The 19,774-nt window shown below is 35.8% G+C and overlaps 1 protein-coding gene across 4 annotated transcripts in view; it reads left to right on the top strand.

Moving 5' to 3' along the window:
* Abi (tyrosine kinase Abl) overlaps positions 1-19,774 on the top strand; it is a 95,017-nt gene that overhangs the window by 44,509 nt on the left and 30,734 nt on the right. For all 4 annotated transcript variants that reach the window (XR_016547924.1, XR_016547923.1, XM_090389254.1 and 1 more), the window contains exon 4: positions 8,162-8,792. Coding sequence is in view for 2 of the 4 variants with exons in the window: in XM_090389254.1 (XP_090245380.1) it covers positions 8,162-8,792 (631 nt within the window). In the remaining 2 variants the exon portion in view is untranslated. The remainder of the gene's footprint in view (positions 1-8,161; positions 8,793-19,774) is intronic.

The following is a 19,774-nucleotide window of genomic DNA, read 5'->3' as shown; positions in this document are numbered from 1 at the left end:
GTCCCATAGCAGAGAATTTAAAAATTGTCTGAGGGCACTGTAATTGCCCTTACAAAAACAAAATCCTTCCCTTTGCCCTAGATGGTAGTTACACCTTTAAGTAAATTCCACATCAGTACACTGTGATCATTGCCATCCAGTGGGTCTTTTACCTGCAGAACTTTAATGCATGAAGAATCATTGCTGATAACCAGATCAAGAAGACTCCTTCCTGTTGTTGTCTCTCTCTAAGATGCTGCTGTAAACTGTCATCCAATAAATCTACAAAAGTCTTGTTAGAGAGTGAGTGACCAACCCACAAATTCCAGTCAACATCTGGAAAGTTAAAATTCACCATATAAGGCATTCTGGCCCACTCTGTTTCTCTGTGTAGTTGTTTAGTATTCTCATCACAGTCATTAAGACCTTTAGCACACTCTCCCTTTAATTTTTGTCTAAGTTCAGTAGTAGGGAAAATCATGGAAAAATATGATCAAAGGTGGAATTCAGGATCACTTAGATAGAAATGGAATTCTGAAGGATACTTAGCATGGTTTTGTAAAGGGAAAATCATGTTTAACTAATCAGGTTAGCTATTTTGACAGGGTCACTCAATAGCTGTACTTAGGGAATAATTTCGACGTTGTTTATTTGGATTTCAGCAAAGCATTTGACTTAGTTCCATATGAGCAGTTACTTTATAAGATGGAACAGGTTGGAATCACTGGGAAAATCCTTAGATGAATAGCAGGGTGGCTTCGGGGCAGGAGGCAGAGGGTTGTGATAAATGGTTATTCCTCAGTTTGGGTTGATATAAGAAGTGGGATCAGTATTAGGACCATTGTTGTTTTTGAATTTCATAAATGACATTGATGAAGGGATCGAGGGCGTGATGTCTAAATTTGCAAATGATGTAAAGATTGATAGAGTAGTTAATGACTGCCGCCAAGCAGAGCTTCTTCAGAATGATCTAAATAGACTTTAGAGATGGTCAGAAAAATGGCAGCTATGCTTTAATCCAGCAAAGTGTAAGGTATTGCACTTGGGGAACAGTAACCCCAAAATAACTTATACACTTGGCGGAGTTAAACTAAAGCCGGTAATGGAGGAAAGGGACTTGGGTATTGCGATATGGTCAGATATGAAGTTCTCCGAGCATTGTAGACTGTTTGTAAGGAGGGCCCATGGTGTCCTATCGATGATTCATCGAACAATTGCTAGTAGAGATAAGGATGTCATAATCCCATTATATAAGACTATTGTTAGACCACACTTGGGATTCAAGTATGGAGACCGCACCTAAAGAAGACATTGAATAGAATAGAATAGAATAGAATCTTTAATTGCAGCAATGATAGACATACAATTAGTCCCGTCACGGCATGGTGGTGCCAGGGGTTTACAAAACATATTTACAAAAGATACATGAGAAAAACATAAGTTATATCAGATTATTAACAAAGCACAGTTTTACATTTTCAGTTCGACGTGGATACCCTTCCTGTATATTTTATTATTGACCACTTCTTGGAGGTCCCCGTCGATGGCTTGCAGTGAGGGCAGCATTTGCTTTTGGCAGGAATCTGTCGGTTAGTACTGGCCAGTTACGGTTTGCTAGCAGCTGTGCTGAAGACTGGAGATAAGGGGGAGGAATGCGCCAAGAGCAGTGATCCCAGAAGTTCGGCTCTGTAATTTTACCGGTGGCCATCTTGATGGTGAACAGCAGCCTTCTTTCTCCGATGTAGGACCGGAGCCTGAGTAGTTGAAGAGCTTCTGCTAACTGCGTTGATCTGAGAGCTGGGGGAAGGTGGAGTTTGCTGTTGGCCCATTTTAGAAGCCAGAATTCGGCAGAGGATATTCTTTTAATGTTGGATTTGGCGGCCAAGGCCCATATCTCTGAAGCATACAGTATTGTCGGGTAAAGGATTGATACGATGTATCTTTTTACCAGTTGTGGGTCGGTGGTGTGGAGCAGCTGTTGTTCTTCTTGAAAGGGTCCGAAGACGGGTAACTCACCTGGTGAGATCGGCAAAAGGACATCCATATGAGGAATCATATGGAATGTCCGATCTTGGAAATTAGGCACCTTAGAGGAGACTTGATTGAGGTGTTTAAGGCTCTGGGAGGCATAAGCAAAATGAATAAGGACGAAATTTTCATGGTTATAAATAATTCTAGAATTAGGGGTATTTTTTTTTTTGGCTGGTGCAGCATAAGCCATAGGCTTCTTTGCACCATTTGGCCATTACTTAATACTAATAGGCGTTTACACATTTGAGAAATTCCCAATGCTTATTGTCATCCAGCCACCTATGTCAACTGGATGCACTGTCTCAGATTTAATATGCTTCTGTCCTGGCTGTCCTTCCTGTTTGAATTTGAATATGTTGTACCCCACATATTCAAATTCAGCATTGTTTGTGTCTGAGTGACACCATGTCTCCAGTATCCCTATATACTGTCTACATTTGACTTAATTAGTACTTCAAATTCATCAGATTTGTTTTCAATGCTCCTAGCATTAATGTACGTGCTAGTTATACATGCACCTGATCTTACTCTTAGTTATCCTAATATAGCCCATGTATTTACTTGTTCCATGATGAGCCACAGATGGGCTTGAAATCCCCAACACTTTGCTTCCCAGGCTGCTGCATGTTCCAATAGAAGCAGTGCAAGAATTGCTTTCACCTCTGCCTGCTGCTCTAGTTAATCTATTAGTCTGTGCATCCCCCCTCCAAGCTAGCAATTTCCTATCACTGTTGTTGGCCAAAAATTAACCAATTATAAAGCACCAACAAAAAAAAAAAAAAAAAAATCTTTCCACATCACCTCTCCATCCTCTACAATAATTTTTTTAGTGCTTCTTGAATTTATTCAAATTATCCACTTGCACAACAATAAATGGGTTTGTTACAACACTGATCTACCCACTGGCTGAAGGGGTACCTCCGTAGCCGGGTGGGAAGGAGCAGCAGTGCGTAGCACATGCTTCTTGATTAGACCGGGGTTCGAGCCCGTCACCACCAAATACGGAGGATGCGGAAAGGTCAGGGAATGACCACCGCATACCCTGGAGCAATATGGCCTTAGTTGCTAATGCTCCTAAAAACCAAATAACAAATAACAAACTGGCTGAAGACAAACCTCCACACATCTATTCTGCAACCATTCTTCCTCAATTTGAATTTATACACCCCATCATGTGTAGTCTGAGCAAGAGGATGAATGCCGTCAGCATTGAGCTTACTCAATCCACCGAAAGTCTTAAACAGCTCAATCAGATCACCTCCCAGGTACCTATTCTTCATATGCTGCAATTTGCAGAACTGAAGGCTTTCTTGGTAAGAGCACCCTGTTCCCTTCATCAGTCTCGTTGTCTTTTCATCAGATCTATTTCCTTCCTAAAATGAGTCCCCCAAACCTGTATGCAGTATTCAAGATGTTGCCTAACCATGGCCTTGTACAATGGGATAATCACCTCCTTTTTCCTGCTAGCAATGTTTACCTATGTCATTGACAAAACCCCATGAACTGTCCTGGCAACCTGTCACCACTGATCAGAGAACTTCATATCTGACTGGATAATTACCCCCAGGTGTTTTTCAATTTCCCCTATGCTGAGTACTGTAAACACACAGTTGGTACATTAACCTAGGATTACTGCTTTCCTGTGTGCAATATATTGCAGTTGTCAATGTTAAACTTCAACTACCATTTCTCATCCCATCTGCCTAATTTTTCTTGATCTTCCTGCAGTAGCTGAGATTGATTACTGTCATTAATCACCCTGCCAACTTTTCTATCATCTGCAAACTAAAGACAGACATTAAGCACGATATACCTTCATCGATGTCATTAATAAATATAGAAAACAACAATGGGCCCAGCACTGAACTCTGGGGGACTCCATTAATAAGATTATTCCATCAACAGCAGTATCCATTAATAACTACTCTCTGTCTCCTCCCACTCAACCATCCCTTTATCCATAGCAGTAACTTGCCTTTCGCACCATGCTGTTCCAATTCACCATGCTGCACATCAAATACAGCAGTCTTTGATGTGCAGCAATATGAAATGCTTTCCTGAAGTTCATATATATGATATCAAATCATTTTTTTGTATCCAGTTCTTTTGTTATTACATCATAATATCCAGTCAGGTTGGTTAGACAGGATTGCACCTTAACAAATCCATGCTATGACTGCAGCATAATTTCATTCTGTCTGTGTGGTCCTGCATTATTTCTTTAACCAGTGACTCATTATTTTCTCTGGAACAGAAGTTAAGCTAACAGATCTGTAATTACTCATGTCACCTTCTGATCCCCCTTTATGAATCAGAGATATTTGCACATCTCCAGCCCATAGGGCCTCCCCAGATTTCAAGAATGCTCTCATAATTATCTCTAAGAGTTTGCTTATCTCCTTTGCTGCCTCCCTTAATATAATTGGATACATTCCATCCACTGCATGCACTTTTTTTATGTTTCTTTGAACAATTTCTCCTCCACTCTCCTGTCAATTATCACAAAATAATATAGCACCCTGTTATAGTTTAAACTTCTGGCATCCCCTTGCCTAAGAATTCCTCATAGGTGATTGTAGATGTGAAATAACTGCAGCATCCTCCTTCTTTCTAATGTTAATATAAGCAAAGAAGTCTTTGCTGCTTTTCTTTGCATTTTTTGCCAGAAACTTCTTGTAATCTACCTTAGCTTGCCTGACCTCATTTCTAACTTGATTACAGACTAGAGTGATTCCTTTGGATTGGAGAAGTGCTAATGTATTGCCAATACATTAAGGTGGTTCTAAGAGTGAAGTGGGTAACTACTGACCAGTCAGTCTGACTTCAGCAGGTAGGAAAAATCATGGAGGCAATAATCAAGTTTGTAATACAGGATCATTTAGATAGAAATATAATTCTTAATGAAGTACAGCATGTTTTTTTAAAAGGGGAAAATCATGGTTTACTATGCTGGTTAGTTATTTTGACATAGTCATTCATATGTGGGATGCAGGAAATAATTTCGACATTGTTTACTTGAATTTCAGCAAAACATTTGACCTAGCCTTTGCAAGACTGGGTCAAAACTGGAACATGTTGGAATCAGAGAGAAAATCTTAGATGGATTGCAGGATGGTTTCAAGACAATGTGAAAAATGGTCGTTCCCCTTTGACCTTTGTTGTGACCTTTTGCTGTTTTTGATCTTCCTAAATGACATCAGTGAAGGGATACAGAGCATCATATCAAAATTTTCAGATGATATCAAGATCAGTTGAGCAGTTGATGATTAGCATCAAGCAGATAGACTTAAATAGACATTAGATAGACTTTAAGGAGGGTCAGAAAAGTGTCAGCTATCTTTTAATGCAGGAAAGTGCATGGTCTTCCACTTGGGAAATAGTAACCTAAAAATAACTTGTTTGGTGGGGTTTAGGTTTGAACTAAAAACAGTAGAGGAAGAAAGGAATTTGGTAGTTATGATACAATTGGACATGAAGTTCTTTGAGCAGTGTATACAGGTGGCCAAGAAGGCTAATGGTGTCCTATCAATAATTTATTGTACATTTTCTTGTAGAACTAGTAAGTTCATAATAACACTGTATAATGTAGTTGGAAGACCACACTTGGAGTAGTACTGTGTTCAAGTATGGAGACTGCACTTAAAATGGTTCAAAGAAGGGCAGTGCATCTGGTGAGATAGAAAAAGGATGTCCATGAGGAAAGACTTTGATTATGTGGGCTACAGAGCTTGGAAACTAAGCATCTTAGAGGAGACTCGATTGAAGTTTTATAAGGTGCTGTGAGGTGAAAGTAAAACAAGTGAGAACACAATTTTCCGCTGTTATAAGTGATTTCAGAAGTAGAGGCCATAAATTCAAATTATGTGAGGGTAGGGGTTTAGACTAGATTGTAGGAAGTTTTCTTTTAGCCAGTGAATTAATTTCTGGCATAAGATACCACCACGGGTGGTTGAGGCTGACAGCTTGGGGATATTCAAAGGTCATCTGGATGGACCTGTGTGAGGTAGTTTGTTGTGTGAGTTAGTTGGGTATTTTATTATTTATCCATTTTTATTTTTAATGAATTAATTTTTTTTTGGCCAGTACTGTAAAACTCTAAGGCATCTTTTGTACCGTATGGCTAATACTAACTCCATTTTGCAAAAACTAAAATGAAATCTGAAGTCAGTATTGAAATGTACAATGTAATCACATTGCTTTAATGCAGGCACATCAAACTGGCATCCATCTGACATTTGTATTACTGCCATCTTTCACAAGCTATCAGTGTTAAATCTATATGAAAATAACAGTAAATGGTGACTTTCCTTTAGGAGATACACTAATATGAGTTAAATAAAATTAATAACTTATGAAAAAATTTTCATAAATTTTGATGGTCACAAGATTATGTATTTATGTGCAAAGAAAAATATGTGAAAATATTTAACATAAATTAGTATTAACTCAGATATTTTGGGCATAGTCAACTCTTCTAGCTCTCAATAACACCTTATTTGACAAAGCACTATCAGTGCATATATCTTTCTTCAAGTCTACTCATCATCTGTTTAGAAAATATCTGAGGTTTGATTTCTATTGCTGACTGGAGAAATTCTCTATGAAGTAATTTTTAACATATGTCTATAGTTAACTGGTTTTAGGTATAGGTATTTTCTAGTTGCAATACCTTATTTTCTAGGGTAGTTATTACCCTGGAAACTCAGGATGAGAACAAGTCTTCCCTGCCCTCCCCATCTTTTTTGAGAAATTGTCAGTCTTTAGACTTTTTAATCCAGCAAAATTAAGTTAATTGATATTATTGCATTGCTATAAGCCTCTAACAGCAGTTTTGAGTTCTCGTTGCTGTTTTCTTTGGTTATTTGCTAAACTATAGATTTACATTCATAAGGCAATTTGAAAACAAGGTTGATTCACAGTCATGTCTTGACTAACAGTTGAGACAAATGATAGCAAGATTTTGAGGAGGAACCTTTTTTTTTTTTTTATTACAAAATTATTCTCACTCTTTTTTTGAACAGTCTTCTTATTGTTGCTCAGTTATGTGCTTATTGAGTTATGCTTAGAACCAGGTTTTACTTTGAACCCTTCTCCATTTTGAATTGATACTAGTTTTTCATCAGTCTGCTATTTATAGAAACTCACTTACATTGGATGTATGTTGCTTAATAAGTAATTTCAAATTTATTTTAGCATGTTTACTAGTGCTCCAGAAAGTAATAGTGTATAAAAACCAAAGTTTTATTTTACTTGTTTACAGTATCACTTTATTAGGTAGCATTGATGAACTAGTCATTGGCTAAATGAAGTTGATTAATAAAAATTATAATATAGTAAACCTGTACTTTAATGGACCTCAATATAATGGGTTTTGAACATAACAGACAGCATCCACTGAACCAGTGGATGCTGTTTGTTATGTTTTTTGTTATTTTTTCATCTGTATGGAACCTGGTGATGTAACTGCCTGAATGTATCAATGATTAGTTAAAATATTTTCACTACCAGGGAACAGATTTTCCTACCATCACCTCCCACCAGCCTGCCAGGCAAATTGGACATTAGTAGGGAGTTATGTGAACTCCAGAGAGGCTACCCAAGAGCTCTTCGGACTCTAAATAAGCTCCAGTCGGAGGTTCTATTGCCACTATATGACATAGCAGAATTTCAAGCTCTCACTTCACACAACTTCAAAGTGGTAAAATACAGTATTACAGCATGTAACTAACCTTTATTATTTCACAGTACCACGCTTTTTCATAACATTCTAGAAACTTCAGTGACCACATATGTTTCTTTCAAGTTTAATGGATAATTGGCTTTACTGGACAGGCCCTTATGCCCATATATTCTGTTAAAGTGAGGTTTTACTGTATTATAATCTGCAATTATGTTGCCATTAAGTGCAAAAATTTTATCAGTAGTACTTTGAATCTTTCCAGATTCTACTTATAGTAATAGTCAGTTCCAAGGAATCCTTTCTGTTGTGTATGAATTATTTTTATCAAGTTACTACTGGTCCACAGTTACATTAAGAATATAAGTAAATATGTTAAACATTTGGTCTTTGTGAATTCATATGCCAAATATAGTTTTTTAATATGAAATAAAATAATAATTTCTCTTTATTGTTTTGCTTTTCTTTTTGTAGACAGTTATGATCCATAAAGAGAAAGTAGCTCGACGTGAAATTGGTATTCTCACAACAAATAAAAATACTTCTCGCCAACACAAAATCCTAGCACCAGCCAACCCAGAAAGACCTATCAAGTATATTCGAAAACCAATTGACTATACAGTGTTGGATGACATTGGACACGGAGTGAAAACAACAAGTAACACCCCCAGGTCTAAACGCACCCTTGCCCCTGGTCCTCAGAGTCATATAAATGGCAGTAGTGCTGGTCCTGCTCCAACAATGAAGCCTCCAACACCTCCGCAACCAGTTCGAGCTGGAGGGAGCTTATCCAGAGGAACTAAAGAATACAGAACTCCTGCACCACCTATTGCCCCACCCCAAGTACCCAGTAATTATGCTCCCAATTATCCTCTTGGTCACCCTCGTTCTCATGAAGGTCGTCGAGGCAGTGGATATTCCACTTTACCTATAGTAACTACTCTTCCACATGCTCCACAAGTTCTACCCACTCTTCAGCCTCAGGTGGGGATGGTTCATCCCATTACACATGGTGCACATGCTGGTAACATTGGTCCACCCTCACCTATTCCACCACCACCTCCAATGGAAATGTCCACAGCTCCTACAAATGATAGTTTGCCTGGTAAGTTTCCAATTAAATATACCTTAGCTTCAAAGAAATTCTAGTATCATTAGAAGACATGCAGAAAATAACTTAATTTACAGGTAAACACTGGGTAAGATATGAAATGTTAAGAGCTGAGTAAGATTTTTAGCCTGACTTATGAGGAATTTAATTTTATTTTCTTCATATAATAACATTGTTTTATTGTTTTGTCTTTCCCACCTTAAAAAAAAGTGAGAATTGTTTTGAATAAGAAGTTTAGGGTAATTTATCTTTATTACTCATTTTTAGGGTATCATAAATATCATTGCATCTTATATGAATTTTTAAGGAAAGTGACTGCAAGAAAGTGAAAGAAATAAATTCATGTAGAATAGCCCTATTCCTTTTTACTATTCTAAGCCTGAGAAAAAGATTGTTTTATCAAATTTTGATTATCTTTGATTTGCCACATATTGAACTACTTTCTCATAAAAGCATTCACAAAAGGGGTATTGCTATTTATTTAAAATTGTCACTCCTCTGACAGCACTGTGTCAGTGGTACTCCCGCCTTATCAGAGAATAGTGAACATGTTACTTGGCACATTGACTCAGTGATCACTGAATTATGACCAACTATCTAATACTGTGTTGGGCCACCATTCACATGGATAATAGGTGCTATTGGCTTTGGCATGATATCCACTAGATGTCTGAAGACGTCCATGGAAATCTGTGGTCATGTTGCCTGCAGGGCTTTCCACAGTGTCAGAGTAGATGATGGTTGCATCACCATAAGCTTCACTTCCCTTTCCAAAACATCCCACGAGGGTTCAATTGGATTGAATTCAGGCAAATTTGGAGGCCAATCAAGTTGGTTAATATCTTCACTGAGTTCCTCAAATCACTTGTGCGCAGTGCAGGCCTGATGACATGGCACATTATCATCTTGGAAGATTCTGTTTCTGTTCAGGAAAAAAATGCAACATGGCAGGGAGTATATGAACTCCTAAGAGCTGCCTGTAGACCTCACAGCAAAATGTTGGTCAGTTCTCACCAGGGGTCTTAGTTTTTGCCAGAAAAACATGCCCCATATTAAGCAACTACCACCACCTGCCTGGATAGTAGGCACCATGCATGATGGGTCCACGAATTCATGTTGTTTGTGCCACACACAAAGGCATCCATCAGCATATTGTGCCACGTATTTCGATTTATCTGACCAGGACACTCATTTCCAGTCCTCCAGTGTGTTATTGACACCACAGCATTTGCCGACGGTGAGGAGAGGGTGTCTCTTGGGTCGTCTGTTGTGGAACCCCCTTCCCCCGTATGTCTGAATGTGTGGTGCACCATAATTTGGGATATTGTTCTTGCGTTCCCCATATTGTATTGTGATGTCACCTGTTCCACAGTGACCTGCCATTGAGCCCATACAATGTGCTGCACTCTTCACTCACCACAAGCATCCACCTTATGTAATCCTTTACAGTTCTGTTAGCAGGAGGTGGTTTGACTCCTTCAACATCATTCTTTGCACACCTTAAATATTCTGGGCTGTGAGCAACTGACAATATTTTCCATTTTCAATATGGAATCACCCAACACATGAGCCTCCCACAATCATGCCCTTTTGAAACTGTGATATCATTTGGGATATTGTTCTTGCATTTCCCATAACTGCTAATTTAGCACTTTAACTTGCATGACCAGATGCACATTACCACTGCTCTAGCATACCAAGCCGTTCAGCTTTTTATACTGCAAACTATGCAGCATAGTCCATTACGGATGTGGTGGTCACTGCTCTAGCATACCAAGCCATTCAGCTTTTTATACTGCAAGCTATGTGGAATAATCACATTATGGATGTGGTGGTCATAATTCAGTGACCACTGAATATATGACATACCACAGAACTTTTCTTTTTTTCAAGCTTACAATAAAAAGGAAGGAAAGAGTTTTTTTTTTATTCATGCTACATGAATTTATATTTATTATGCCTATTTTTAATTTTTTAGTTATTATATATTCTCTTTATTTGTTTTAGATTTTATCATTTTTTATTTAATAATATTATTACATGTATATGCATGTAATATGAATGCATATTATTCTGCTGCTTCTGTAGTATTAGCCATTTAATGTAAAAAAGAGAAGACTTTTGCTGTATCATCCAAAAAAAAACAAAAAACTGTGCTATATGGTTTCCTAATTCCTCTAGGTACCAATCCAGCAGGTCTTTGAATTTACTCAAAAACCATTGGCCAGTCTATAATTTTTCCCCTTGGTTCAAAATTGTCTACCAGATCTAGAATCATATAATACTATGAAAATTTCCCCTTCATTCATTTTACTATCCTCTCTTAGAGCATTATAAATCTCAGAGGCTTCTCTTAGACTCTTATAAACTCCTATAAAGCACCTAGTTACCGAGCTCTGCAACTCATGTATTGAAAGTCTCTCCTCATCTGATGTCCAAAATCTGTTACTCTTTAGATCCATCCTTTCAAGAATGTACTCTTCTTGTACTACAGAAGACCAATGTACTCAGTATAGGCAGAATTCAGTAATTGGAGAGACTTGGCATTGAAGTTAATATTAGTAGTGGCAAATGATGCAAGAAAGCATTGTTTGCTTCTGCATCTTTCAGTAAGAACCTTGATTTAATGGACTTTGAAAGAGGCATTATTGTGAATACTAGCATGGCATGGATGTTAGGCTCACTCTTTCTTTGCAGGAACAACCTACAAGCTGATGACAAAACAGACGTTAAACATGATTCCATAGGAGTGAGAGAAGTGGCAGGTGTAGTTTGCATCAGCAAGGAAGATAACAGTGGGATAACTCGCCATCTAATATAATGCTGTGCAACTGGTTATCATTTCCACCAGCATAGTAGGACCAACCTTGCACCATTTGAGATATATGAGCAGCTACATGATGATGCTTCCACCTGATCCAACATCACAGGAAACTGATTGATGGTAGCAACAATATCAATAGTTGACAAAAAAAAAAAAGGGTTTGGTCTTCTAAAAAAATCAGCAACCTTTTCAATGTGTTGCAAGAATATGTGTATGGTAGAAATAATGCATCAGCAGAAAAACTGTGTGATGTAGACAGTATAAGCCAGAAACTTTTTTTGAGTATACTCCTATTTAGGGTGACCAGACATTCCAGCTTTCTAGGATTTGTCCTAGTTTTCAGTGTTTTGTTCTGGTGTCCCAAATGTTTTTCAGATACATGTGTCCTGGTTTTCGGAAATTTTAATAGTAATTTTTTTTTTTTTTTTTTTTACTGTTCTGAATTCCCCCATCCTCTTCCAAATATGCATCACAACTAGTCAGCATCCATTCACTATCCAACTTAAAACTCGCAAAACCAACTTTTCTTCTTTCTTATTTATCCCTTCCACTTCTGTTTTCAGGAACAATCTTCTTTTGCATGTATTTCTTGAAAATTACAATCTACAGAAATTCAAGTCTAATGTCAATGAGTATCTTCAGGCTTCTTAACCTTCAGCCCATCATGGTACCAGGTATGGTTCTGATACCTTTCATGTTTGGGGTTTTCATAAAAAAAAGGTGACAGCTGGGCATGTATATTTTGCCATCCTGTGTAGCACCCTCCTGTGGGCTAAGAGGTGGAATTCCACATGGACAGTGAAATTCCGCCAGTGAAATCTGTAGTATGATGGGACAATCTACCTTGCCGTCTCCATTGACTTTATTCAAGAATGTTGTTTTCATTACCAGTTCGTTGAACTTTGTAATTTTGAGAATTTTCTTCTTCAGAAGATGTGATGTATGACAAGTGATTGACACACTCAGAAATTCTCTGGTTGAGTTGTTGACACAATCAGGTTGACAAGTTATTTACACATTCAGAAATTCTCTGGTTAAGTTGATACCAAATGATTGATCAAGTTTGTTTTTTTTTTTTTTTTTAAGTATTGAAGACATTTTTTTCTTGCAGAAGAAAAAAAGCTTCCGAAATTTATTGTGAAATTTTTTGAATTGCCATTAAATGAAGCTTACTTCCACGTTATGCATAATGTGATTAGCATAATTCAATAAGAAATTACTAAAAATTGAATGTTCAAAAATTTTGCATAATAGAGGTTATGTGCATCAGATAATTGAAATGTTTAAATTATGCATTGAAGAAAGATTTGTTCCTATAAGCGATAATTTAACTCTTCACAAACTCGGTGACGAAATGAAATATTTATAAAGATTAAATATTTGATATGTATAAAATGACTTGTAAATTCCTAGAAAAATGGGCTTGAATCCTCAGTAAGTTAAAATTTATGAAATGGATGCTTTTTGGGAGGAAGTACCAAATATATGTAATATATGTGTAAAAATATTGCTGATATAGAATATCAAATTGACAAAAATTACTATTTAGGCAATTTCCTTAGCTCAGAATTTTCATTTTAGAAGCGACAAATGATGATTGGCTTAAGAGATTTTATGGTTGGTGGTCATTGTTTTTTCAGAAATTTGTATTTCAAGAACAGACCTTGGAAACTGAAAAATTATCTGTCTTTTTGTTTGTCATTCCAGTGCATAATAGAAATGTAAGAATATTTTCAAAATTCACAAATCCTTGCGAATTACAGTACATCCTTGATTTAACAGACTTCAGATTTAATTGACAAAAAAAATTTTTGACTGCCACTAGAATACAATCATGGTAAATTATCTTCTACTGACAATGGACTATCAACCAGTAAAGTCAGTCTAAGTAAAGCATGTTTTTTATTGTTTAACTTCATTTCTAATACAGAGCACCTTGTTTAAATTTTTAATTACATGGAGATACAAATGGTCTCGAAAAATAACTTTCAATTTAATGGACGTTCAGCAATAACTGACATTCCCTTCCTCTTATTAGTCCATAGACTTGAGAGGATTATTATATTACAGTTGGCTCCACCTCAGCTCTGCCACACTAGTATTGAGTTCACAAATTATATTTGAGAAAGATTTATAATTAATTTAAAAGATTTTGTAAGTAATCTACTATCGAATCACACTAAAAACTATTATTTCCATGGAAAATTTATTTTCCTGGAATATGGTTTTAACACACCACATTAATTAAAGTATGTGTTTAGAATGTTACCTCATCCTGTTTGTTTGTTGATCAGATGGATGAAACTTTTCAGATGTAAAAACTTTTAATGCCATTGTGTTATGTAGGTTTAACAATAATGTATAAATGATCAAAATATGATTAGGGCGGAAAGGAGTTCAATAAAATAATTGGATAAAGACTTGATTTATTTTATTGCAATACTGTATAATTCTTTCTCAAATATGTTAATATAATTATTTTACAATATATTAAACCATATTTTCTCTTCTATAAATATTTCTGTTTCATTTTTGTAGTACATATTACCTGTATGTGGTAATATGTGCTATATAAATATTTGTTTCATTTTTTTTTTTCTTTTTCTTTTCTTTTTTTTTTTTTTTTTAATAGTCCTGGATTTAAATTTTTTTTAAAACTCATATCCTGGTTGTGGCTGTCAGAATCTGGTCATTTTATTCCTATTTCATATATCCATACTTATTAAAACCTTGGAGTTTTCTACAGTGTGAAAAATAAGTAAATAATTGCTCACAAACGTCATCCCTAAAATTATGAAATTCTTCTAGTTATTTAAACAAGAACTTCTTCACTTAATTTAAAAAATTATAAGTTACATTAACTTTATTAGTAATTATCCTCTCTGCATCCATCATTTTGTTCATTTTTTTGCCACTTGACCTTTTCATAAGTCAATTTATATGTACTTTATTTTTTTTTTTTACATAATTGTTTTTAAATATTAATTTGTTTTTAATTTGGCTTGGTCATCTAGTATTAGAGAGATAAAAATCAAATCATAATTTTTAAAAAAATCGCAAAAATATCATAAACCACAAGTATTTTTTTAAAAAATCAGAAAAGAAAATGTAAAATCTCACTGTTATTTTTATTTTGATATAATAGTATCTTCTGCTTCCATTTATGTATCATTGATTCAGTTTCATTAACTTCTGGATATGAATTCTAGAGAATTTCAGTGTTTGTAAGCAAAATTGGACAAAAGTGGCTGACAAGTGTCAATCTCCTTGTGTGATATCAACATCAGTTTTTGTGCTGCCATGCATTATAAAACTGTGTCTACAATTACTTAGAAATACAGGTAAGAACCGTAAGTGCATGGCAGCATGTACTTAAGGTTCTTTGAATTTACCTTGAAAAATGTATATTCACATGCATACTTCTCGGGACCCACACATGTAAAAGTGTGTGTGTGTGTACTTGAACAGATTAATGATAATCTTGTCAGGTTACTGCGTTATAGGGTGGCTTTATGCCAAAGCCCATTTCTCACTGGAAGAAGATACTTGTTGACATCGGACTTGAATTTCTGTTGATTTAAATTTCAAAGACCTATATAAAAAGGAACAACCCTGATGCATGTGGTCATACTGGTTTGGAATAAAGGCGGAATTATATTTTCTTCAGATATATACGTCTGTAGAAAATACATACAGTGGGAACAATGTGCAATAAAGCAGATTTATGAGGGGTCATAGGTTTTAGGAGCACTACAGCAAATATGGTGTGAGAGTATCCCAAGGTAGGGTGGATTTCTGATTTGTATAGAGTTAGCAGCTGTTTAGGAGAAAAGGAATGCAAAGAGCAAAAGGGAAAGCTTAATTTTTTGATAAAGGGGAAGAAACATTGGTGGCATGCTTATGCCGAAAAAGGTTAGAAGTCAGCACTATCTCCATTTGCACCAAGTTTACAGCTGGGTTTACTGACAGTCTTTACACTTGTATTTGACACTATCTGACAATCACAAACAAAAACTTTCCCTTCAGCTGACTGAAAAGTGCAGATATCTCTTTCTCATGAAATTTCATTAATATAATCAGTCATTCTACCCCACCCATTGCTTATTTTATGCATTGTACTCTGAATATAACCTGTCGTTTGTAGTTTCTGCCAAAGTAATCAATGATCTGCTTATTGCTTAACGGCACATAAGTAGGCTCACATACTGTCGAACAAGTTTAGTTTTCTCACATAAAAATGTGTTTTGCTCTTGCATTGAATAGGAAAAACAAGTAGTTCTTGTATTACCTCATTACAATGTAATATTTGTTAAACTCAACATTTTTAATCTCTCACTCTGAAACTGGTTGTTTAAACAGTATCTCAGACAGCAACATTATCATTTTAATAATTTTTCCTTTTATGAACTATAGCCTGTCAAATTCCCTCGTTTTCTGTATCCTTATATTCATCTTTCCAAATGATATTTATCTTGCATGTTTTATCCCTTATTAGTAACCTAAGCAGCAAGCTAATAACGTTATTAATATTACATTTAGGTGCTTTCACTATCATCTGTAGTGTGTTATATTTATTGTTTGTAAATTGTGTGTATTCTTAGGCCATTCTTTAATTTGTAACTGTTAATATTTTCAAATATTAACAGTCAAATATTTTCATATTGGTATTTTCTTTCTTTTTTTTTTTTTTTTTTTTTTTTTTTTGTAAGTTTTTTTCATTATTAGCAGATGCTGTTTCAGGGAAATGCCTATTCTGTAGCAACATGACCTCTTTTCAGTGTCATCATGTAATTAGCATAGTAACCCTCTTTTGTTCGATATGAATTTGTGACTAATATTCATGTATATTTGTAGGCATTATATTGCAACTTTCATAGGAACTATTTTAAATAGATTTAACGTATAAAAAAGTCTTCAATTTTAAAGTTATCATTGATGATGACCTTATTTATACTAAATATTATTTTCTTTTATGCTAAGGACATTCATATGCATATACCCACAGGTGATTAAATTAACATTTAATGTGTATTTTCTTGATGTATGTCTGGTGTTAATGCTCTTGCATCATCTGTTGCCTGTTTCTTCCACAACTTTGGGATCACAATAAGACAGGTAAGATGAGAATGGAAAATTCTGCATGTGAATGTTACATGTTTGTTAACCAGTGTAAGCAGCAAAATTAAATTAAAGTCAACAAAGTGATAGGATCAATACTGCATTAGTTGCTGCACTGCAGGTAGGTGATAGTTTTTTTAGCTCTATGTGCAGAGTAATGAATACATGTAGAATGTGTGCTATCAAATGCGAGATTGTATTACTTGTACAGATAAAATATACAGGGTTACTGTAAATCATATTAACAACGTTAGTTTATTACATCAAATATACACATACCATATCATCATAATGCTTAACAAAATAAAAACAAATGTTTTGTTGCTTCTTGAGTTTGCTGTTTAACCCTTTCACAAGCATGCCCATATATGTTTTCAAGGTTGTGTCAATATAATAACAACAAATTATATCTGTGAACGAGTAATAGTAGCCATTTTTATATTTACAGTAGTTTCAAAAATCAGCATGGAGGGTGTGGCCCATTAACAAGCAGCAAAACAGTATAGACTTACATGAGCCATAATTGAAGAAATTTTCTGGAATTTTAATCCAGAAGTTGGGGAAATGGAATCTGATGATACATACAAAGGGTACTAGGAAAGTTTTGCAATATGACGCAACAATGAATCACAGGAAGCTGCTTGTTGCTGCATGTTGAGACATGTTCATACTTGCATAGTAGCCGCCGCGCCAAGTCGATGGGCTCAGTTATTCATTAGTAGTGAGAGTGTAAAGTGCTTGCGATGGCATCGTGGTCACGAAATGAGATAAGGACAGTTTTGCGGTATAATTTTGTGCGTGGTTTAACCATAGACCAGTGCTTAGAAGAAATGACTCTTGCACTAGATGATGATTGTCCACATCGTACAATGATATTCAGGTGGTATAGAGAATTCCAAAGGGGAAATTTCACTCTGGAGGATTCTGAGAGGCCGGGAAGGCCACGAACGTCAGTTACGGAGGAAAACGTTACTGCTGTGAGGAAAATGCTTGACGAAAACAGGCGAGTGACCTACCAACAGATAGAGGATACTTTGGGCCTAAATGCACCAGCAATTCGTTCGATTCTGCAAGATCATTTGCACGTGAAGAAACTTTGTTCTCTCTGGGTGCCGCATCAACTGACTGAAGAGCAGATGACACGACGTGTGACTTGGTGCCGGGAGATGTTAAAAAAGTTTGATAAGGGACAATCTCGGTATGTGAACAACATCGTGACAGGTGACGAGACTTGGCTGTACTATTACGATCTGCCGACCAAGGCTCAAAACAAAGTTTGGGTCTTTGATGATGACAACACACCCGTAATTGTCAGAAAATCCCGATCTGTAAAGAAGAAAATGATAGCTGTATTTTTCAAATTGAGTGGAATTGTGGAACGTGTCGTTTTTGGACACGCAGAAGACAGTCACAGCTAAGTGGTATACTGAACAATGCCTGCCTAAAGTCATTGGATCTATGAAGAACCTGCGGCAAAGTCAAGAATGGACACCTGGTACCTCCATCACGATAATGCTGCAGCTCACCGCACCAAAGCCTGCACTGAATATTTGACCACGACAGGACTGAAACTTCTCGAGCACCCTCCCTACAGTCCACACCTTGCTCCCTGCGACTTTGCACTGTTCCCGTATGTGAAAATGAAGCTAAAAGGGAGGCGGTTTTCCAGTGATGAGGACCTTCTACGGGCTTGGGACAACGAGTGTGCTTTACTCCCTAGTGAAACTTGGCAGAACTGGTTTAAAGATTGGTTTCGGAGGATGGAGAGGTGTATTGAATGTAGAGGAAATTACTTTGAAAAAATTAAATAAACAAAGCTGTATTGCAAAACTTTCCTAGTACCCTTTGTATATAAATGTAGAGGATATTACTGCAAAGAAAAAAAAAAAAAATAGATAATGACAAATTTTTATTTTTTTATGATTTAAAAAAAAATTTTGAATGAAATTGTTGGCAGTAATCCTACACTGATGTTTGATTGTAGAGTCAAAATAGAAAAAAATTAATATTTAAAAGCATTTATGTACATAATTTTTCACTTTTTACAAACTTTCATATTCCTTGAAAAAAATTGGCTCTAGTTGCATTATGGAAAACTAGAGCCAATGTCGACTTCGTGGGTTGCTCAACAAACTTCTATTCAGTTTCATAACTTGCACAGTATGTCTTTATCAAAAGATGTGATAGAGGAAGAACATACACTTGTTCTTCCTCTGTCACACCATCACTTGGACTCATTTTTGAGAAGAGTTAAATATTAATTTGTTGAGTATGTTCACTTTTTTCTTTCCTTCCAATTTTATTGCAATAAATTTAAAATTAAGTTTATGTATAGTAACCCTGTATATTAATATTTCTTGTAAATGAGAAAAGTATGGAAGAACAGATTAAGAAAATGGTGTGCAGTGTGAAACAGTGGAGTGAAACTGTAAAACAGTAATTAAAAATACCCTTTTAAATGAAAAGAAATGCATGCTTTTTTTTGTTTTTTTTTTTATCATTTAATTAAGAAACCATAAAACAGTTTTGGTTTTATGAGCAAGTTTAGCCATAATATCATGAAATAGTCATATTTAATGTTACTTATGTCAGATGTTTCAACAAAAAATGAAATAAAAGTGCATTTGTTTTGCATATACACTGAACTAAAAATAAGGTTACAGCCGCATAAGCAATATGATTAGCAAATTTTTAGTGGAATGCAACATAAAATAGAAGGACTTTTGGATTGGGCACTGATTGAGCCCAATGTCAGATTACTGTGCAGAATTTCAGATGATGGCAATTTAGAAGATAGCATGCCCTCTGAAAATAATGTGTGCTTCACAGAAAGACTTTGGCATCTGGTACTATGAATAGGACATTAACCACTATTTTTCAAGGTGGTTGAGAATAGTGAATTACATAGCAATTTGTTAGTTAAAAGGAACGATTTTTGGAAAGTCATAAAGAGAATAGTGTTGCAAAAACCTTGTAACTATGTTCATGCACAAAACAGATAATGGCAGTGAGAAGCAGTGTATAAGTATAGTGT

This window comes from Mastigoproctus giganteus, chromosome 14 (genome assembly GCF_048544385.1).
Source record: "Mastigoproctus giganteus isolate SK-2022 chromosome 14, ASM4854438v1, whole genome shotgun sequence".
Classification (NCBI taxonomy): domain Eukaryota; kingdom Metazoa; phylum Arthropoda; class Arachnida; order Uropygi; family Thelyphonidae; genus Mastigoproctus; species Mastigoproctus giganteus.
The sequence above is the reverse complement of the archived record's forward strand: the minus strand, read 5'-3'. Positions and strand labels throughout refer to the sequence as shown.